We start from the raw sequence: 23,700 nt of genomic DNA on the forward strand, positions 1-23,700 counted from the left end.
CCCTCACTCTTGTTAAGGCAGTCATACACGTATGTAAACAAGCAGACCAACACATATTGGAAGACAGTAACTGATGCTTTTTACCTGTGCCACGCTGCACAAAACAAACCCAATATTCATTCATTCACCCAATACTGATATTTACTTGTTAAGAAATACTTGTACCTTTCCTTCAGCAATTGTACATGTAATGCACAATTTCAACATCACAGTCTTGCCTCTGGAGGCAGTAGTAATGAATTTAGTTTGCCACAGAGGAGCTACTGCATTCTCAGGTACAGCAGCATGGTCCATCACATCCACACACCCCACTGGGGAGCCTGCAGAGTCAGTGTCACAGAACACTGCACTGGCCAAAGCCGTGCATGGCACTCACTTGTATTCATCATACACCTCCTGCTTGGGAAGGGATGTCTCGGGGTGCTCTTCCAGGGTGTTGCGAATCCACGAGAAGGCGTGCATCTGCTGGGCACGGCTGGATGACATGGAGAGCTGATCGCTGTGGAGAGAACGGGCAGTGCTGATGAAGACATGGCTCTACAGCTCCTCCTCACTTACAAGACTCAATCATTGTCTGCCTATACAGGTGGAAAGACACCAGAGACAAAGAGGGCCTGCACCGCATGGATTTACCTATTCCTTGAGCCATGGACAGCAATTTCTCCTTCTTCATCCACAATTTAACAAAGAGACTCCACAGTCCAGCTCTTTACTGATACACAGCTGCAAGTACACAGTGACTCTTAAATTTATTATTCCTTATTGGCCACCTCTAAGCTTTTGCTCACTTAGTTTGCCAGCTGTCCTTTGGGAACACCCAGTTTTCAGAGGAGATACTCAGTGTGCTTCCTATAGGCACCTGCCTGCCTATAACCATCCTACTGGGAACAGCTTTATTTTGTGACACTGATCTGCAGGTTGGTTTTCTAGAACTTCCTTTAGCCAAACAAGTGTTACCAGAAATACTATCCATTTTTTCTTTCACCCACCATCACATTGGTGTTGCTATTTTATGACTTCATACATAAACAGTGAAGAAACAATTACACGGACTGTGAAACACTTTCTCTGATGACTCTTTCATTTTAGGATATTTATAATCACAAGCTTTTCATGCAATAAAGGATTCTAAAGTTTAAAAAAAACCCCAACATCCGATCTTCAGGAAAACAAGAGTACTTAATGTTTCATAAAGATTGCTTCTGCTACCAACATCATGTGAATGATTCCTTGGCAGTTAAGTGCCACAGGAAGCAAAGCAAGTTTTCAGTACTAGCTGCTCACCTTTACACTCACACACATACCTTTTGTCTCCATTGTTGGGACCCGAAGGCAGCTGAAGGTAGAGGTAGAGTTTCTCTAGGTCTGTAAACTTCTCAACTTCTTGCTAGATAAGGTATTTTGGTTTGGAAAAGAAAGGTGGAGAGAGGCAAGGGGGGAAAAAGCAAATAAGAATGGTTGAGCTTGACAGCTAGAAACTGTCATTTGACAATATATTCCTAAATAATATGATTTCAAACAAGAATATATTTACTTATGTGAAAGAACATGTCTGTGAGTACCATGTGACTAGAAATGCGATCTATTTTATTTGCACATCGTCACCCACCAGAAAGCACTCGTTACAATTACAAGATTCACATGCAATAAAAGCATCTGGAATCTGGAAAAACGTTAACAACGGATCACTTCTGTAACCTGATATGTAACATGAAAACTTGGTCTTGTCAGAGTACACATGAAGCACCTCTGAGAATCCAGCATCACAATCAGCTATGCTGTAACTGCATGGAATGCCAGACCTGACCCCGCAATCCACTATATTTACTAATAGTTAAGTGTAATAGACTACAATGAAGTAATTTTAAAACCTATCTATGTACATATGTATTTTTTTGTTTCCTTTGGAAATCAGTTGTTGAAACTGTTTCTGCACACAAGCTCTTCAGTTAACAGCCAACTCAGTTATGCCAGACTCCTCCTCCAGAGGATACCAGCTGAGGGTCAGACACCAGGGAGAGTTTTACCTGGTGTATGCAGCCAGAGATTGCTACACAGAGATCAGCTTTTGATCATCTGAAACCAGCTACACACACTTAGAAATAGAAGGAAAATCAATTGTGGTAACATGCTCAGGTTCTGCTCAGCACCAATGCAAGGAAAACCATGCAGTACAGGGGGTTGCCTTCAGGAAGATGCTACAGAAGCACTGAGGTGTTGCATCATCCCTACAGAGCTGGAGGCTCACTTGATCCTTTTAAAGTCAGAATACAGCTTCTGGATAATTGCTAATTCTCTGTCTTTACTGGTGTTTTACTGCCAATGTAACATTTTCCAGAAGGAAGAGAAAAGAGGAGGGACCAGCATGCAGTGAGACCTGGCTCACTTCAGCAGTGAGCAGAATGGAGAGCGGGGAAACCAAAAACCTAAACTGCACCTCAGACTGGGGTTCCCTACCAGACCCAGTCATGTCCACACCACCCTTGTCAGCACAAAACTAACAGCAGCACCCGAAAGAGGAGGTTCTATATCCTTCCCCCTGACCCAGGCCCTGCACAAGGACTGGTGGGACATGGTACTCAGGGGAGGGTGCTGGGGGAGCGCCTCAGTAATCCCAGCAGCAAACCCCAGCCCAGAACTGCTGCACAGAACAGGGCCACCAGCGATGTGACAGACCTGCCCTGAGCCAAGAGAAGCACTTCCAGCAGCACACAGGTAACAGACACTGGGTGTGTTGCTTTTATAAACTGCAGCAAACCACATTTATTTGGGGTTTTTTTCCTCTGACAACCTCCTGAAACTTGCTGACACTGATTTCTGTGTGGCTCTACAGCAGCTTACACAGCAGTGGTGTTCAGACCACCAAGTATCCAGACAGGTATTTCTTAATAATGGGTGTGTTTTGTCAAATTCTCTGTTCTTCCTTTCCTGTATGAGTCACAGCATTTAAATTGGTGGGTTTTCCTTCAGCAAGCTCATTATTGCAAAGTCAATGTTCTCCAAAGAAAGAATTTACAGAAAATTAATCATTTTTGAGAAGACAGAAATTTAACAAGAAAATTTGTACTTCATTATTAGACATCCTCTTGTCCAAGAAAGTTAGCTCTTTTTGTTTTAAATGGCAGAAGCCCAAGCAGCACACCAAAGGGCACTGTCTTGGTGGGATTATCTTGCATGGTAAGCACTAATCCATGAGACAAAAGCATCCCAGGCAAAATTAATCCCCCTCTCCTCTTCCCATGAGTCTGACAATGAATTGGAAGACAAATTCACCCTTCCAAATCTAATGTGCCCAAGTGCAACACAGAAGGTGAGGTTTTAGAATATTAAACCTTTTATCAAAGTACACTGTAGTTGTGTCAGTGCCCACTCCTGCTGAAGCCATTTCTGTTACCATGGTAGGAGGAAGGGGCTGTGTGGAAGGGCCTTGTCTGAGCCACTCTGCTACATGGTCCCAACCTGTCCACCCCCCCTAATTAACGAAAAACAAAACAAAAAAACCCAACAACAAAGGAAAAAAATGTGCCTGGAATTGTGGTAGCAGAACCTTTTCCAAAGGAGTGAGTGAGCTGGCGATTCTCCCATGAGCAAAACTGCATCCCTACATGTGAGGATTATGGCTTGCTCACATCCTTGGCAGAGGCAGCTGCAGAGTGATGTTATCTCACTGTCTGCACTCAAGCCCCACTCCTCTCCCTGCCTGGTCCTAGGCAGCACTTTCTGCACAACTCCTTCAGCCTCCAGCAACAGTGGCAGGGAAGCCCTGGCCAGGCAGGGCCTCCTCAGAATGGGAGAGTTAAAGGAAGTCACAGGCAGTTCACAGAGGTAATCCTACCTGGGTGATAATTAGATAAACCTAAGCTTATTAGATGAGACTGAATCTATTTAGAGAAAATCATCTTAAAACTGAAGAAGTGGCAGCAAGGAGATGGAGTGTGACAGTCAGTGCAAGTAGATTCGGGAAAGACTGCATTTTGTGTAGTTAAAATTTATTCAACATTTTGTTTAGGCTGTTTTCTCTACACATTTCTAAAACCCTCAGAATTTGATTACAGCATGGGTAAGTACAGTCTCTTCCTCAATCTCTCAAGCTGACATCCACCTGTACTTAATGCTAAAGGTCTGGTGAATCCAGTAAAAACTGCTGTTACTGCAATGGTTCAAAGCTTTACAATTTTTTAATGCAATGAGAATCACAGAATTTGAGAAATTGGAGGAGTATTTCACCTGGTCTACTAACTGACCAAGAAGACAAAGGTTCACTCATTCTGAGTTTTTCTTTGTGCTTGGATGCATATGGAAATAAATAAAAAAGAAACAAGAACGTAAAATATTCTATAAATTCCCGCCCCAATCCCCCAACAGGTCAATAGTGTGGAAAAAGTAGGTCATTAGAGTGGAAGGGAGTCATGGCATCAAAAGGCAGAATGTGATGCTGGCACCACCTTGGACTCCCTTTTGTGCAGCCTGTTAAAGCTTATGCTACTGTTCTAAAATCCACAGAGCCTCTGCAACGTCTGGGGAATCCTTGTCTGCTGCTTAAAAGGATCTAAGCAGAAATCTTGCTTGAAGTATCCTGACCTTGATTGACTGGTTCTATCACATCAGATGAAGATGGTATAATTCTCCAAAGGCTATTTGGAGATATAAATCATATTTCTTGAACTCGCATTAGAAAAATGCACAAGCATGCTAAGCTGCTTGCAGGACTGAGGTGTAAAGCCAGCACAAAGCATCGCCTCTGATACTCTTGCTCTTCACACATTACCTTTATCTCCTGCGACTTGAACCATATAAAACAAAAGAAGATTCAAGGAAGATGGGGAGCAGGCAGTGTTCATACTAATTTTTACAACTTGGCTTCAATTTAGCCAAAAATCTATTAAACACTTAAAATACCTCCGTGATCTTTTATTCTAAGACAGAAAAACTCAGGACAAAAAATCAAAAACCTCAAGTCACAGCTAAGCACAGACTTTCAGTTACACATAAAGGAAAATGAATCTCTGCTATTTCTGTTTTGACAGTTGCCAAATACAGATAGGTAACTACAGAAATGCACAAAATAAGTAGCAAACAAACTAAACCAGAGATCAGTGGCCACACAGATCTGCTCCAAATGACTCTGTCCTTTTGCTGTTTAAGATACACACAGAACAAGATTTTCATTGAAACAGATGCAACTTTCTTTTTCATTCTAACAGGCATTTTGATTGAACAAAATAAACACCTGTGAAATAAACCAGGATGACCAAAATGATGTGGGGTAGGGTTTTTTTTAATGAAAATAGCAGGTTTTGATATCTGTTTCCATTCTGAGAGACATTAACTTGTCACTGCAAGTTTCTGCAGCACAAAGAGACAAATATCTATTCAGCATAGAATGAGGTTAAGGACTTAATCTGTGCTGTAGGAAATGAGTTTATTTATGTTTCTGCTTGAACCAGAGAACCTAGAGATTGGAACATGAGTCCCCAAAATCAAAGAATATCTTTCAGGTTTCCTGACCTTGGTGGATTGGTTCTCTCCTTCTGGTTTTCTCTGACTGCTGATCTACTGTCAGGTCACAAACAGTAGACAAGTTTCATTTCAAAGTTGTCAAAAGGGATTACCATTGGAAAACTCCAAGCAAAAAAAAGAGAAAAAGCTTTTTCTGCGTTGTTTATCTAGTCAGGCCAAACTTTAAATAAGATAGAAAAATATACTAAGGAACAATCAGAAGAGCTGCTACTTTTGTAATGTACACAGTGCAAATGTCATTCAAATTCAAGCTATTTCAAATTTCCATAATGGAAGCAGAATTACAGGTTATTTCTGTCCTTGGATTTGGATAAGGGGAGCTGAAGGCCAGAGGCACTCTGCAAGCTTTATGCAAGACTACTGTTTCACAGAGCATGGACTGCTTTTAATATTTCTTTCCACATTTTGGGTATTTATAGAAAACTATATTCTAATCAAAGTGAAAAAGGCTATGCCAATGGCAATGTAACCTGCACCTACTGGCAGAAAGGCCTTAAAATTTTTCATACTTCAGCAGAACAAATATCTATTATTTAACAACGAGAACTAAAAATAGCAAAGTAGTCAAGCAATCATCTCCCCACTCTATGAATAGAGAAACAAAAAGCAAAGGTTAAATAAGTTACTCTAGGTCAGACGGTTTGTTGGAAATACCACCAAGACAGAAAATAACTAATACTAAAAACACCCTTTTATTCTAGAAAGCAGCTAATAAATACATTTGATGTGCTTTGTCTGAGCAGAAGCAGGAACATATTTCAGATGCTAAATATTTCAAATAAGCCCTAAAAACACATGGCAGCGTTGTTCTGACAGTGCCCAAGCACAGCTGCCAAGGCTTCGTGGAGAGTCTGCCTGTCTCCTGTAGGGCCCACAGACGAGTGGCACCTTGGCTGCTGCAGGACAGACGGACGCTGCCTGAGCACACCCCACACCACCAGCACCTCTGGTTCCCGTGGCCATCCATCCAGCACTCCCTCACCAGCACTGACCTCTCTTCAGAGGACTAAGGAAAGAAACCTTGGCCCTCTTGCTGAGTGATTATATGCAAACCATTTTAAAAATTGGGTTCAAAAGTTCACTTCGTATGTGGCTACAAATATAACAAGTGAAGTCATAAGAGAATCTACTGCTAGACATGTTTACTACAGTTAAAAAGATGTTATAATGAATTTTTAATGACTGTTTACACCACAATTCTTGCTAATTATCTTTTTTGGATTGCACAGTATACAATGATTTTCTTATGATCTCTCAGAAACTGACAGTATGTAGGAATGTGAGTGGTGCAGTGTAACAAGTTGAAGGCAGGTAACTCTGGACTCCTGTATGAGCAGTTGCAGTCTCAGTGCCCTTTCACTGGTGCTTTCCACAGCCCTCTGCTACGAGAGACCTCCACAACAGACTATTGCCATCACCTCTGCTTCTTCCTAGCTCTCTCCTTGCTGAGCTGTGTTGAACTTGGCAGCCTACGAACATCTGTGTGGCTCTGCACACAGGGGCTGTGACTGGTGCTACCAAAGGAGGGATCCAGAGCTACACAGCCACAGCCTTTCAGCTCAACGGGCTTTTAGATTCTGCCTTGCAGCTCACAGCTTTCCAAAGCACCTAAAACCACAGAAACCCTTTTTCTGGAATTCAGCTAAATTTTGATTTCCTCAAACTATTCTGATCTTGGATTTTTCTTTTATAAACTACCTGAACAGCATTAGATCTACCTTTGCTAATCTAGAGTGGCTTTTTCACTGTTGACACGACTCCTCTGAACTCATCAGCAGGACAGACAAGGAGGCATCTGGAACAGAAAATTAGACCATCAGGACACTGCTGCTCCGTTCCAAGTCAAGCCATGGAGACTGCTTTGTGTCCGAGATTTCTCTGTCAATCCAATGGATGAGACCTACCCAATACCCTCATACAAACTGATAATCCCTACCTCAGTACACAAAGTCCATAAATCTGCAGAATTTAACGCAAAAATAGTCCTGGTGTAATGCCATTTTCTTAAAACAGATTGCCAAAAGCGATGACTGCTTAACATCCTACTGATTTACTCCCTCTCCAATGCTTAGAAACACTTACCCCAACTCCCATTTTTTTCTATAGAAATACGTGGTGTTAAGAGAGTTTTACAAAGGCAGTTTTGGAATCTGTCCCTTTACCACTGAAGACTCACATAGAAAACATTTAAGATCTTAAGGCACCTGCTTGGTGTTCACAAATGTCAATAAGGAATAAAGGGGACAAAAATTGCATTCTGCATCCTTATTCCCACTGGGTGCATACAAGAACTTTTGAACAAAGGTTAAATGGGGTCCAAAGTTTGTTTACAACACAATACAGCTTTATATCTTATACAACAATAAATTCAGAGATTTTAAGGCAAGACAATGCAGTACAATGAATTAGACTTTGATAATATGACTTTGAGGAGTATTCTTTGTTAGCTCAGCCATACTATTTGACAGTATCCAGATGGCTGCCTATGACACTTTTTTATCTTATCCACTGGTACGTCTAGATGAAGTGCTGAAGGTAAAAAGTCAGGATAAGCAATCCCTTCCAGTCCTAAGATTTATGAACTCAAGACTCTGATTTAAAAAAAACCTCACAACCCGCTCACTACTAAAAACAAATAGAACCTCCTTCTGAACTAGTGCTTCCCAAAATAATCTCCTTCCTCTGCCTAGGTCCTGTTATTTTAATGCACAAATGAAGATGATGTTTTTGTAATTCAAGGGCCTTTCCTGCTTCAAAAAATTATCTCTCTGCCCTAAGCAGCACAGCAGAGCTAACAGGACCTGTAGTGTTGCACATTTCTGGGAAGATACCTGAGATGGTAACTAATTTTGATCACATTTAGTGGTAGTACCTTGAAATACTGCTAAGGAAAGGCTTCATAATAGCTGTCAGTCTCCAGAGCCATCTATTTTGGTCTTGCAGCTCATTAAATATTGAAAAGCATTCTGGAGTTGTACTTACCAAAATGCAGTCCACTTTAGATTGTACAGTTTTGCTAGATGTGAGGGGGAAAAAGAGAGAAGAGAAACACTGAATTAGTCTAAAATCAATGACAAAAACATTACATATTAGAATTTCTATCACTGAACTATCAGCTTTATATCTTGCTCTGCAATATCCTGCTAGTCTACGGAATAATACTCAGTCAGCTATTTTTCTGTAGAAAGTCACCCCACCTTAACTGCTTGTTAGAATACTTTCTGCTCTGTTCTTTTACATGAGAACTGTATTTTTTAAATGAAATACCATTGCAACTATTATCCCAAGCCGCAATGCAGCCAGGATGGATGTCACTACTTTTACTGTAGCTCTTACACAATTCAAATGCGTATGATTTGTTTATCTGTACACACAATTAACATCCCCCTCTCCCCATGTTTCAGTAAATCCCACCACTTCAAGGCATTTCTTTCTAGCTTTCCAAAGAGCTGCTATGAGGCACACAGCTGTTATTCCACTGGCAACCCTGGCATTTTCCAAGTTAGTCTCTCTACCTCCCAGCTGGCTTATTAAGACGACACTGGGTGGGGACTCAGTTGAAATATGCCAGGAATGACCTCAGTGCATGTGCCAAGGCAGGCAAACAGTATGGAACTTATTATACTTCCTAGAAACACACCCATGAGCAGCTCTTGTGTTTCTTAAGGGTGCTGTACTTCACATTCTTCATCTGACAGCATTAGCTGAAGGCATTTTATCACTGCTCTGCAGAGGAGCAGGAGGTTTCCCATACAGAACACCCCAGTCTGAACACCTACTGAACAAGCATGAAATGATCATTTGAGTAAGAGAGCAATTATTTTCCTAGTAAAATAAAACATAATTCAATCTCCTCACACAACAAAACATCTCATGGAAGTTATTTTACTTTTGTATGGATGCTATCACATACAAAGCTGGACCAAGTCTGGCAGCTGATGGATCTACTAAAACTATAAATAAGAATCAAGCAAAACAAACAGCTCTGCTGTCTGGTGGTGATGGGAACCAGCATCTACTGTTCCATCAGATGCGCAGAGGCAGGAGTTTGGTTGCCCTGCTTGTTACACCACTTTCACTTTAAAACAAGTCTAAAAATCTGTTTTGTAGAGGTTGCTAACACTGATGCCCCTTCCCATACAAGAACTGCTCAGGTTGTAGTGACAGAATGCAATACAAGATTTCAACAGGTAAGAATATTTGACAAGTTCATTGAAGGAGATCCATCAGCAGACATTCCCTTCAGCTGACTTTGTGTAGCAGAAGCCATCAGGTGGGTGGACAGGAACACCAAGGGGAGCTGCTGGGGATTTTTAAGAACAGGGAGTGCTGAGGACGGTGAAATGGAAGCTTTGCCTTGCCTTGGGAAAGATGCTCACATATACTGCATCAGCTGAAGAAGGGAACTAAATGTCATCTTACTTATCAAAAAACACCATCTTAACAGAAAAGTCAAAGGACACCAAGCATGGAAAGCTGCTGCTGCTGCTGCTGCACGTTGCCAGCGCATCTGACCCACAGCTGAGCAGATTGACGGGGACACAGCTGCTCCAGCAGCATCTCCCCACCCTGGACTCCACCTATCCACTGCCTCCAACCCCGAGCAAGGCCTCACAGTCCCCGTGCTGCTACAGACCAACAAAGCAGCGGGCAACAGGAATCAGGCATATGTACCCATTCCTGTACCCAAACCTCTCGTACAGCTTCACATGACAGCTTATGCAGAAAGGGTGCATAAAGGGCAAGGGGATGCAGGGTACAGTCATAGCAAACTCAGCCCAAATACAGCCCCTACAGACAACACCACACACTGGGCTTTTCAGGAGAGCACTTTCCAGCCAGCACTGCTTCCCTTCTGCCAACCTGAGCATCAGCATGCCCATCTACATTAACATCTTCTTCTTGCAAAGAGAAAGAGGCAAGTTGCCAGGAGGCAGCTGGGCAGGAGATCCCTAGAGCCATCCTTTTATCTCCATATATCAGCCTGAGTCAGGAAATTTAAACTCTTAAATTTAGGCTCTTCCAGTTCTGATCTCTGCTCCTACAGCACCGATCAACAGTATTGAGAGCCTGTAGCAGAGGAGCAATAACAGGGCCAGTAAATACAGCTTCACTATGTTTCCTTTTCCTCAACTGGTGGCACAAAAAGGACAGTCAAGTTCATGTCCTCCTATCTGCAAGCAGATGTTGTGACATTTTAAAAGGCAAAGGTCCCACTGCTTCAGCAGGGATGTGTGATCTCTATTTAAAAAACAATTTTTTCCATCTCCTGCTCCACATTCTTGAGCATACTGGGAGGACATCATTAAAATTTGTTAGTGGTAAACTGAGATTTCTTTCTTCATAACCAGAGCACAGGTTAATGTTGCTTAATTTTACAAAGCTTGTGCCTAACAACAAAAATGCTTATTTCCCTTCCAGTGGAGGTGATCCACATCAAAGTCAAGCAGTGGCAACCCTGAGCAATGAGCCCTTTGACTGGGACAGTACTGGCAGCGACCTTCTCGTGGTCCTGAGCACTGCACAGAAACTCCATTTGGTGACACTGCAGGACACATCCCCATCACATCAGGGGATAAAAGGTAGCAAAGGGACACGACATCCCATTTACATCTGCCACCTTTATTTTGCCCCACTTCTTCTCTAGCAAGACATACATGCTTTAAAAGCTGAAGTTTCATTTACAAGTAAGTCTGCTTCTGTCTCTGTCAAATGCATCCCTTACCTAATTACTACTGCAATTACAGTGCCTGCAACCAGCAACCCCAACAACCAGGCTGGATCAGGCCCCACACAGAGCCATTTCTAACATCTGGAGGCCATCACCCACACGTTTTGCTGCAAGCCTAGGAGTAGTTGCAGGAGAGCAGCAGGAATTATGTTCTTTCTAATGAAAATAACCATTTGAATCTATTTGGAATCTAAGCCCATTGCAAACTGCACCTAAAGCCCACAGCCGGTGTTGCTCCTCCTGGGGGCTCACTGTGCTCCACCCCACTCTAGAAGCACAGCTGGTGTTACTCTCTCTCACAGCTCTTCATCATGACAGTCCCCCTCAAGTTAAACTAGCTCACTTACTTGATCCAAAAATTAATTCCTGCTACTTCATGCAGTTTTATCCAGGACAAGATTTGTGGTTCTGGGGGTAGTTGTCTCTTGTGAGCGACAACAAATGTGGCTGATTTTACAGCTGCCTTGGATTTACCAACCTGTGCCCAATGATCCAACACAAGAACTGTAGAGCATAAAATTTTATATCAAAACTTTGTATGTGCTCCTCTCCAGTCAAAAATTAGAGACACTATCACAACAAACAAGACATTTATTCAGTGGGTACCATCCTACTGACTGTTTCAAAGTTGAGGCACACAGAGGAACTCAAGAAGGACCCTGTCGTACGGCCTACAGCAATGCTGCTCAAAAATGTCAACTTTGCCCTCAGCACCACCAATGCAGATCAGTCTGGTCATCTCTGGTCACCTACCCATCAGCCACTCAAAAACACGCACCCAGCTTCTACTAATTAGTAAAACAGCAAAGAAAAGGAGGTTTCTTAGGCTGTGCTTGGAGAAGCAGGACAGAGCAGCTCCCTGCAAAAGCTGCTGTGTTTCACAGAGAATCCCAGACCCTACAACTTTCCAGAGAACATGTGCTGGCTGCTTTTGGTATGCAGCAAAAAGCCTTACAGGAAAGCCTCCGCCTACTTAACAGCCTCAGCTTTTGACTTTTAGGGCCAAGACCTTTGAAGGATTCTTGAAGGTAACTTTCAGGGGCTGTAGTGATTGAAGCTTCTAAAGGCTGAAGACAAATTCCTGAAATTATCATTGGAAGAATAAGATGAGGAGAAATCAGATGAAAGTATTTCCTCAAATTGCTCTGCTATCTTCTGCCAAAGTAAGCATTTCTGTTTTCCCTGACCCATTTATGTATTTCTGTTCAGAACAGCCCTGACTTGGCATGGGCAGAATGAGGAGTGTGTTCTCTTCCCAGGTAAGCAGCTCAGTTTACTTTGCACTGAGGAAGAGAGAGAGGGGAAAAACACAGAAGAATAAGGCAAGGAGATGCATTTTTTTTTTCTAAGTGGCATAAAACCAGATGCTGCCAACCTTCCTCTAATTAAGCAATACTTTACTTTCAGGAAGAGGCAGCTGAATTGCACTGAGCAATATGGGACTATTGTATTACCAGAAGTGGCAGAATTCAGTTGCTCTGAGCATGGGTACCTCTTTAATGTTGCAAATAGGAGAAGCCATATAACCACAAGGGATAAGAGAAGCCTTATGTCTGTAAGACCAGAAAAAGGGAGGTGGTTGGGAGAAATAAAAGAAAGCCCTTGAATTTATCAGCTACTGCCTGGTTAACCCTGAGCCTTCCCAAAGCCTGCACAGCATTGAAACTAACCCTTAGCAGCTTTGCAGCTGAGAGCATTCAGCCCTTATGAAAGGCAGGAGTGTGACCAACACTGTGGGAGCAGTGAACACCCCTGTGAACAGTGACCCTGCAGCACAGCCCCTCTGCTGGGACACACGTCCAGAGCTGCCAAAGGGGCTCCCAGCTGAGTCCCTGGCACAAGCAGGACAGCAGCACTTCCAGGCCATCACTGCTCTGCTCAGCCAGGACCTCCCAGGCCCCAAAAGTCACACAGGACACGGCTCTCACCATTCAGGCACTGGCAGCAGACTCAGCCCTCAAGGACGTCAGGAGGAGGAGGGAGGAGGACGTCAACAACAGACCCAGCTCAACCAAACTCAGCACACAAGTTGCAGCTACAATTTGTTGTGAAAAATTTAGTAATGGTTTGAGTAGGTGGTCACATGTGGGAAGCCCAGAGTGATTTTTTCATCAAAAGTTTAGTGCATTCAGTGAAATTGTCACAGATACTCTGTATCCCATTCAGCCCAAGACTGCAAATATTTGCACTAACAGAAACACCCTCCTGAAAACAGACTCTGTGTTTCATGTGTTTGGCACTTACTGGACAGCCTAGAGAAAACATTATTTCTGCCAAACCATAAAGCAATTGATAAAAAGAAACTACTTTCCATCACTGCTCATAGCTGAGCCATACATCAGGAAGGCAGGACTTAACTCCTGATCAGACAGCAAGGGTTTCCCTCTTCAGGTTCCCAGTTTCCAGTACTGGTGTATTAAGTTACATTATTACCCAACCTGCAGGACTTAGAGCAAAAAGTTGCAACTAAAATGAAAAATCTCAGTGTGCAGTTACTTACCATGGGCACAGTTACCTAGTTATTCACCTCAGACTGTAACCCACCCTCTCAATCAACCACCTGAGAAAATGTTTACAAAGTTATAAAATAAACTTTCTTTGGAAAAAAGAAAAAAACAGCCCAAAACCTACCAGGGACTGTTTAGGCCACAGGAAAGTTCTGAGTGGCTCACGTGCAGGGCACACAACCCTGAGAGTCCATGGTGACACTGCTGCCCTGGTGTTTTACTCACACCTGAGAACAAGCCTTCCACATGAGGATACCCAAGGCAGCAGTAGGAGCTGTCTGCCAAAGAAGGAGTGTCTTGGCCACATGGCCTTTCAAAAATCATCTGCAATCCGAAAAGCCTTCGTTTCCCACTGCATCCGTTGTGCTCCCACCCCATGCCCACAGGTTGTTTGTCAAACTGCTTAGCAACAGGGCCCAGGGGCAGCCTGGAAGGGCTGCTCCTGTCAGGGGCAGTAGCCCATGAGCAGCACTCCCAGGCGCGTGTCTCTTAGGCACTGGAGATATTTGGGTGTTGACAGCACCAGGACCTCTTTCTCCTGAGCAGTGCCCTGCTGCCCCTTTGCCTCCTTCAAAAACCCACTCCAGCTCCCAAGGAAAACAGGTCAGACTCCACTGCAAAGTACCAACAGCAACAGTTTTGGCAAAGTCATCTTTCTGAACGCTGTGTTAAAATAGGGTCATTATTAAACACACCACATACCCTTTCAGAAAGATTCAATCTGAATTCAACAACTCTGACGACATCAGGTGACATTTAAAAAAAAAAAATCTCTATTTACTCTGCATGCTGTGAGGAACCACTCAATAAAAGGATTACCAACCCCATTACAGTAAGTGGTACTATCAGAAAGGTACTATTATCACATCCTTGCCACGACAAGCACTGTGTCCCAGCAGTGCCTGCAGCAATCAGCCCTTAATTCTTAATCTTACTGAATTAATGCTTCTCTTTCTTAGACTAACAGCTCTAAATATATCTTTATATAACCTTCCACTCAGAAGCACAAAGAAATGTTAAACTGGAGCCAAGGATCATCTAAGGAGAAAATTATGAAACAGCCGCCTATGTGTGCTGCTACTCAATTAACATCTTAACATATGCCATGTTACATTGTCTGGCTTGGCTCACAGTGATAAAGAAGTAAAATGGCTGTAAAAGCATTTCAATTAAATATTTAGAAAGCAGAGCTGCACCAGGTTGAAACTTGTTTGAATTAGCAAAATGACGACTATCCATACTGCTCAGCTAATGGTGTAAGAGTTCCAGCACAGGGCACTGCTAGAGGAAAGGAAAGCACACCCCAGGCAGGCATGGCCCTGACCCCAGGGCCAGGAGCTCCCTCCCATCCTCACCTCTCACCCTCGGGCGTGCAGCAGCCAAAAATCAGGTGGCTTCTGATGCCACCTAGGGGCTCTGTCCCTGCCTGCACTGCTCCCTCCCCCGGGAGAATCCAGTGTCATGCCCCAGACACCAGACACTTAAGCCTAGCACAAACACAGGCAAACAGCGGCAAAACATTTAACACAAGACGAATCAGGTCTTTCAGGATTCAAATGGAGATATATTTTTAACTCCATATAAAAGCCACAGGGACCACAATTGCATCCTAAAAGCACACGAAATACCGCTGTTTCCCTAAAGTATAAAAATAGAGCAATGTCCACTGGAAATGTAGAAAAGTGTCCAACTCTCAGGCCTCAAAAAGTAAACAAAGTGAGTATTTACCAACTGGTAAATATTGTCTCTTTCAGTCTGAAGGCAGACTCCTCCTCAATCCCAGGTAAACCACCCCTCTCAGCAAAATCTGGAATCAAACGCTCAGCAAGCCAATAAAAGAGAGCAGCAAGAAGGGTGAGCTGCAACCACTTCATCCTCCCTGTAACCCAATCTGCTTCCTTCCACTCGCCAAACAGAATAAGCCAAACCAGTTTTCCATCAGACATAAGGAGCAGTGCTCCATCACAGTGCTGGAAAACATAGTGGTTCAGCACGCCTTGAAGTTAATGCAGGTTAAAATGTGTCAAACACGTGACTTCAACACTTGTTACTAAAATAAATGCAATTAAAATAGTTCATAGAGGATAAAAACTTAATCCCTTCACCATTTCTGACACTATGATCATTTTATGGGTATAAATAATGCCAACTATACAAACAGCTGAACAAAGAAGGAAGATAAGGCTGCTAATGAAATGCCCCAGTCTCAAATGTAGCCCATTGTAATGAACTGCCAAGAAATAATTAGCCGGCAGACATCAGAATACCTACGTCTGAAATGTAGGTCTATAAACATCTCCTTCAGCTCTCTGAAGGAATCTAGTTGTATTCAATGCTAAAGGCTTGTTCCACTATTCTTAAAATAACTGGGAAGAGCTTGCAACAACCACACACTGCCAGGTGCTCTAGTCCAACAAGACAGTCATTTAAGTCCCTGAGGTTGGGGCTTTTTTTACATTTAAATTCAGTATATTGCCACAAGTTCCTGTAATGAACTCTGAGAATAGACAAAGAAAATGCTTTTACACAGCTCTATCCTGGTTCTTTCAGCACTGCTCTGAATTAAAATCAGTGCATATTGTTAAATTCAGGCAGGAGATTCTGTTCCAAGGATGCAGTGCCCTCTGTACAGGATGTGGGAAGACCTCAGAGGAGCCACATCCTGTATTTATTACTAACAATCTACAATCTCAAAAAAGCATCATGAAAAAAGACTGTTTCAGTAGAAATTTCATCTCAGGAATGTCCCATAGAAAGCAGAAAGATGGAAACAGTCACCAGACATGCAGGTTTGTGGCTAAGCAGCAAATCATCTATTGCAACAACTCACGCATTCCACAATGAAAACTGCTGGGTTTAAAACTAATTATGGAAAAATAAATCAACCCTTGGTTTCTTCAGAATCCAGTCTATAGATAGCCAAGAGATCTGCTGTGCTATTTTCAGCAGAGGTCATCAGAAGCCCCATCACAACATCAGTACTGAAGGATCTGAACTGGAGGCGCTGCAAAATCAACTGTGAGACACCAGGATTTTTCTCCAGCCTTTGTTCCACGTGGCTCCAAGAAAGGATGCTTAGTGAAACTAAGAGGTAACACTCCTCAGCAGCACTTAAAAACTAAACAGGAAATTAAGTGCATCTATAAAACATGTGCAAAAAATTGTTTCTCTACCTTCCTGCAGAGCCAACAAGCTGAGGAGGAGGAGGAAGGCAGCACCTTGCTGTGCATCACAGCCTGCCACAAGTCACAGACCTGGTGCTCTGCTGCCTTTCCCTTGGGAAAAGGCTACAGACAGCTGATGGCAAAGCAAAACAATATTCACATGAGAAAATAGGAAGAGTTCTACACTCTGCTTATATGTAACACACACCCAGAAATGCACAGATCTGCATAGGGCTGTGTTTACTGCACACAGCTCAGAGCTCAGCTGAGCCCGAGAGAACAGCTCCCAGTGTCAGCAGCTCTGCACCAAGGCTTTCCTACCACACGTGGTTCCCAATGCTGGCACAGGTGCTCAGATGGCAGATTTAAACCTGCTGATAAAAACTGTGTTTCTTCTTCTTTATTTCACATTATTTCCTTCAACATTTTCAACAACCACAGCTATTCTATTTATGTTCTATTAACAGCCAGATTTGTTGCTACTGGTTGTACCTCTTTATTTCCCTATTCATTTGATACCCACAGGCTGTCATCTGGTTTGCAGTGCCACAACCCAGTCCCGTCCAAGCTCCTCTGTGCCTTTATCCTGAGGGAGGAGATGGGGCCCTGCAGAGCCCCATGTGCCACTCAAGGCACATCGAGCCAGCACCCAGACACTGCACACAGCCCAAAGCCTGCAGGGTCCCCAGCTGCAGGTGTCCCACTGCCAGCCTGGGCATGAGCCCCAGCCCTCCCAGCAGGCTGCCCCCGCCACGCTCCCTGGGCCTGGCACACACCGGGAAGCAGAGAGGCACCCCAGGGGCTGCCCTGGGCCGTTCACAGACACCGCACCGAGGAGGCCCAGCTCAACCTGCAGGGTTCCCCTGGCACACTTTGTCCCTCCTCCATCCATGCCACATACCCTTCTCTCCCCTCCACATCCAACAGCTCCCCCATAAGCACCTGCCTGTCTTTTTGCAAACGAACTCAGCTTTTCTCTAGCCCTCTCCTCCCAATGCTGCTTACAACATCCTATTACCCCTGCTTCTGCCCTGACTGCTGGACACATGCATCCCTCCTTCTCCTTGCTCCCTTTTCTCTCATGGCTGCCCACCACACAGCTCCTCTGTGTACCCTTTTTTCCACTTGAGGAACCTGTACCCGACTGCTGACTCCCACGGAATGCAATTCTTGCAACCTCTTAGGTTTCCCTGTGCTGAGTAATGCCCTGAATATCTACATGCACTCTCCAAGCATCTGCCTACTAAAAGGGTCACTCACTTCTCTCCTGCTAGGTGGGCATGGCTTCACTGCCATAGGAAAGGCAACTTCCCTCCAACTTGTGCCATGCTGCTCACTGGCACAGCCCAGAACCCTCTCCTGTCCTTTACCATCAGGTGAAAATTTAAAGCTGAACATGTGCAGGATGAACACAGGTCTGCTGCCTGATGGTGACCATACAACCTCCCATCTCAGAGGACTCCCCCTTGTTCAGCTCCCACGGCTTCTTTCAGGCATCCATCCTTCAGCCTTGCACCTGCACTGAAGCACTTCTCACTCTCCTCTGCTTATCAGCTTCAGCCTGCTCTAGGCACAGAAGCTGTCTGGTCTCTGCAAATAAAGAGCTGCAAGTAGCCAGAAGACTCTTGCCTATCTCAAAGGTCAGTTCACCAAATCCTAAAGCAGTGTAACCCATCAGCTTTCCATCCTCTGCTGCTGGGGTAGAAAAAATAATTTCTAGCAGCTTTTAAAATGGTTTTAAACCCTAAATTAGGGTTTAAACATGTTAAAAGAGTTACAAACATGTACTACTCCAATTCTTAAGGATTTATTTTGAATCATTTGAGTTTCCCTAGCCTACAAACCAGGTAAACTTCAGTTTACATGCAGACTCAAAAGCTTGTCTACAACTGCAAGCTGCACTTGCTTAAAATTAAAGCTGAACAAAATTGAACCCAAAATTGAACCCAAAGCTGTGTAAGTTCATACATGTACCTACAAAGCAGAGTTTAAACACAACTGCACTCACTCCTATTGGCAAATTAACTCTGTCCAACAGGTCCTCACACGGCCCTGCACGGCAGGACTGGCTGCTCCCACTGGATCGTGTTTGCAGCTCTGGGGCTGCCACCATCAGGCCAGCCCAGCTGCACAGCAGCAGCAGAGCTCCAGGGCAGCACTGCAGGAGCTGCACTGCACCTCCTTCCCTGCCAGGCTGCCTCTGCAGCTGTGCTGACTGGACAGGTGAGTCCATCAGAATACTTCATCTAAAACCTGCTCATGAATGGAACCATGAACAGCAAGCATCTGACCAACTGGATTTTCACTCCTGTGAATCACATCATGTGTAAACATTCCAGTGGGAGAGCAGATGTCTGCATTATGAGAATGTCCTTTCCTGATTATTAACACAGTTTGGTTTCAATTTGCACAGTGAACTATATGCTCCTTTGCCACTCCTTTGCTCAGGAGTTGAACTAATCAAGCCAAAACTACAACTCACCTTTCTGAGTTTGAGAAATTCCAGCGGAATACAACACACTCGAGCTATCTCCTGATCCTACACACTGGGCCTCATTTACCACAAAGCCACTGCTATTTAAAGTTCTCAGCAGTAACTAACAACTTTACGTAAGTGACAAGAATCACTGTGAAGTGACAAATAATTATTAGTTCTGCACTGCAAACACTTTTACCCCCTGAACAGCTGGAGCTGCTCACCATCAGCATCCCAGTGCATACACGGGTGATTGAGTGTTCACAGAGAGGCTTCCACACACGGAACCATGGTACACATGGGCTAAACTGTGTTTTCCAATTAAGTTACAAGTTTCACCAACTTGATTGTACAAACCACAGTGATATATGAACACACATCCCTACTCCCCTCCAAGAGAAGTAAGCTGCTAGCAAGAAAGATGCAGTCCATGCAGATATGTTCCATGAAAGCTAAGTGGGGATTGACTAAACTCACTGGTACCAAACAAAACAAAGTATTTTGTTTCATGTTTATTCTTAGGGCTCAAGACTATTACCATTTTTTTAGCTGCCATTGCCTGAAAACTGACTACTCAAAGTATATTAGGCATGGATCTACAGGGTAATCAGATATCTGGCTTCTACTCAGAGGTAATCAATAAGAGACAGGTGTCTGAATATCCTCATGGATCACAGACTTATACAGGTTACCTAACCTTAAGGGTCAGCATTTTAGTGTATTTTTGCATGACAAAATGATGCTCAAGACTAATTTTTAACCGAAGATTCACTATAAACTGCATTTAGACAAACCTTTGTCCAGTGTAATTAAACACACATAAACCACGAGCATTTCCAAATATTTTATTTGATTCAGCAAGCTATCTCCCAACAACTAAGAGATTACGTTCAAAATATCCTTTTCCTGGGATATTTCTTGCAATTTAAAATCATATCTGATTGCTGCCAGTGAGTAACTTGACTGCCTTTTGAATATCAACTAATTCATTTAGTTTATATGGCCACTAACAGCAATTGTAGGCCCTCATCATTGATCATGCCAAAAGGCTTAATACACAAAGAAAATCAAATCATAAAGAAAATTGACCAACCTTTTATTCACCCTTAATGAAAAGAATTTTGTCACACTTTGTCACAGCTTGGATAAAAAGTTTCTGTGGCAGAGTTTGACTCCTGCAAAAATAGTTCAAGATTATTTTTAGCCTTTTCTTCAGACAGTCCCATCACAGCAGAAGGAGATGCAGCTCTCACCAGGGGCTGGCTGACCTCACAGATGCCTCACCCACAGCTACCCATTTCCACAGAAGCAGTGCACAGCCCACAGAGCAATCAGGACCTTGCACACGGCATCTGCAGCCAGCACGGTGCGGGAGACGGGAGCTCCGGGTGGATGATGCCGAGCACCAGCGAGCACCAGTGAGCACAGCTCTCCCTGGCAGGGCATCCTGCCTGCTCCTCCCAAGGAACTGCTGCCCTCACCCTCAGCACACACAACAACCTGGTCCTGCCACAGCATGGCCAGCCCTGAAGAGAAGCCTCGAGTCTCAATTTCAGATTGCCTCCAGACACCGCATTCACACAGATCCAGAACCCCTCTGCAGAATTCTCCCCTGGTTTCATAAGCACCCGAGCCTCTTGAGTACTTTCCTCCACTGAACTAGCAATAAAACTAACGTGTGGTTCTGGAAGAAGGAGCTCTCACATTTCTTCAGAGCAGATTAAAAAACAAGACTAAAATTCCTTCCACAAAAAATATTAAATAAATGTTAAACCTTTTCAATTTAGAGGCCTTCAAAGAGTTAGCACTTGTGGTACTGAGTGACTGCCTTTCCAGTCTGTATTTTAATGTAGCAGTGGTTCTGAAGAGGAAGGGAAAGGCTCACAGGAATATTTCCACTGAAGTCACAAAGACTACTCCAGGTATTTTCAAGCCATTTCTAAACAAGGGCAAGAAGGTGGTAAGGCAAACACAGGAGAACAAACTGCCTATCCTATTATCCAGCACACTTTTCTCACACACTAATTTTTGTTTGTCCAAAGGATGCTTGTGGTAGACACTTACAAGGTAACCTCATTGGTTCCGAGAAAAATTTCCAACAGTTTGTATTGCTGACCACTTTAAAAACAGTATAATCCCCTGCTTTATATGCAAAGTCATGAACTGTAATTCCTACTGTCCAGTGCCATCTGACTTTTTCACCCACAGGTGTCCCAACAACCTTATAATGGCACTTAGGAATTTCTGACTAAGAAATACAGATTGCCTGCCTCCCTGTGAGGCCATCCATCAGAAAGGACAGCCATGGACCCTGACATTTAACCACAAACTTCTTCTCAGGGGGGAGATATAAATATGCCCCATTTAATAAACAAGTTCTCCCCAGGAACAAGATTTTCTTCCCAAGCTTGAAGTAGCTGACAAAGGGCAAGGGACAGCACTCCCGGGCAGCTCCGGGGAAAAGCTGAGCAGGACTCATCACAGTGGAGGAGCACAGGTACAGCCCCAGACAGGCAGGGACACACGTCCTGCCCTGGGGGAGCCAGGGCTGCCCTGGCAGGGTTACAGGGTTACAGTCCATGGGTTACAGCTGCGGAGGGACAGCAGCTCAGTGAACACCAGCAGTGGACACAGCGAGCAGTGGACACCCTGAGTAGTGAACACAGTGAGCAGTGAACACAGTGAGCAATGAACACCCCTAGCGGCAAACACCCCGAGCAGTGAACACCCCGAGCCGCAGACACAACTCTGCTCACCCGTGCGGGTCCCACCAGCCTGAGCCGCCCCCATCCCCAGTCCTCACCAACACCCGGCCCCCCCACACTCTGACAGGTACAATTCACCACAAGCAGTTAAAAAGAAGCAACAAGGAAAATATTTGCGAAGTCTTGAATGGGTTTTTTTTTTTCCACCGTCTTAATGATTAAACATTCAACAACACAAAACACTGGGCAGCTTACTGAAAACCTGTTGATGGCACAGCAGCCGATAACAAGCATCCTACTTGATGAGAGATAATCCTTTTTCCATTAAATCAAGAGAGCTTTAAAATTGAGATACCAGCTAACTCCATTTAGAACAAAACAAAACAAACCCTCGAAATTCCCAAAGATCTAATGGAACACCACAAAACATCCCACCACTTCCAGAATTTTTAGATTTAGGGGACTCTTCTCACTGGCTTGAAAGCACCAATTTGTGCTGGCCTTTTGCTCAGGCTCTTTCTGGGTGACAGTGCACTGATTGCTTTTTCACCTATTCAATTTACCTTTTGAATCACCTGCTGATAGCTTTGTAACACACAGTCCAGCAGTCTACCTGGACTGCCCCAGAGGGAAGTAAGGAAGCCACCTCCCTGTCCTCATCGCCACACTTTAAAAAAATCAAGAGCTCCTTATTTATATAGGAGGTTTTCTAATATTAGATATTAGAAAGGCTTGAACCAAAAATCCAAATTTGGATCCTGATCTGAATTTTGCAGTTCTGGCCCTTCTCCAAATACTTCTGTTTGGCAAGCAGCTGAGAAGAGTAACAAGAGACGGCAACATACATAAGTTATGGGATCTGTATAAAAACATTAAGCTCAACCCCTGCTCCCAAAACTACACATACACAGAGAAAAAGACTAACAAAACCATCCCAAGCTCCAATTAATTAAAAGATTAATCAGTGCTTCAGTATAAGTCTGATCACCCCAACCTGAGCAGTACTGTCATCTCACCCAAGTATGCCATTTTTTTCTGATTAATTTACAGTATACAGAAACTTTTAGGGGGGGTTCCAGGTAGAGATCTGGATTCCTACTTGCCAGCAGCATACAGACACATGCAAATAACGCAGAACACTCCCAAATGGGAAGCAACCCAGCTACAGAGGCCTGGGATGACAATCCTGCAGTTCTGTGCTTCTTAAGGAGTCATTAGAACTGCCGCTCTGAACCACAACGTCACACCACCTGACTTGCTTCAGTGAAGAAACTCCTGCAGTGGAAAGTAAAATGTTTATCAAACAAGGAATTGCGTATGTTTGATGCTGTGAAGTCAACAATTGCATGCACTCCAATGCATTCCAAATGAACAACAGGAAAACTCACCCAAATCTTTTACTACTTGAATAGTGCTTTCCCCACATAGTTTTTAGATTCTATTGTTTCAAGAAAAAAAAAACAACACACAAAACCCACAAATGAGAGTGAAAAATCCACTCCTCCTAAAAGCAGGTTTATAAAGACCTTTTTTCTGCAAAGCTATTCCCTCCAACTCAGAGCCAGGATATTCAATAAAACCTCAGCTCCATTCTCCA

The 23,700-nt window shown here is 43.7% G+C and overlaps 1 protein-coding gene across 1 annotated transcript in view; it reads right to left on the reverse strand.

Moving 5' to 3' along the window:
- The window catches only part of RFX7 (regulatory factor X7), a 45,235-nt gene that overhangs the window by 15,396 nt on the left and 6,139 nt on the right, over positions 1–23,700 (reverse strand). The window contains exons 2-4 of the mRNA XM_063412378.1: positions 8,503–8,536; positions 1,305–1,387; positions 377–499 (exon numbers count right to left, since the gene is read on the reverse strand). Coding sequence (XP_063268448.1) covers positions 377–499; positions 1,305–1,387; positions 8,503–8,536 — 240 coding nt within the window. The remainder of the gene's footprint in view (positions 1–376; positions 500–1,304; positions 1,388–8,502; positions 8,537–23,700) is intronic.

The sequence above is a fragment of the Prinia subflava genome, chromosome 15, assembly GCF_021018805.1.
Source record: "Prinia subflava isolate CZ2003 ecotype Zambia chromosome 15, Cam_Psub_1.2, whole genome shotgun sequence".
Taxonomy (NCBI): domain Eukaryota; kingdom Metazoa; phylum Chordata; class Aves; order Passeriformes; family Cisticolidae; genus Prinia; species Prinia subflava.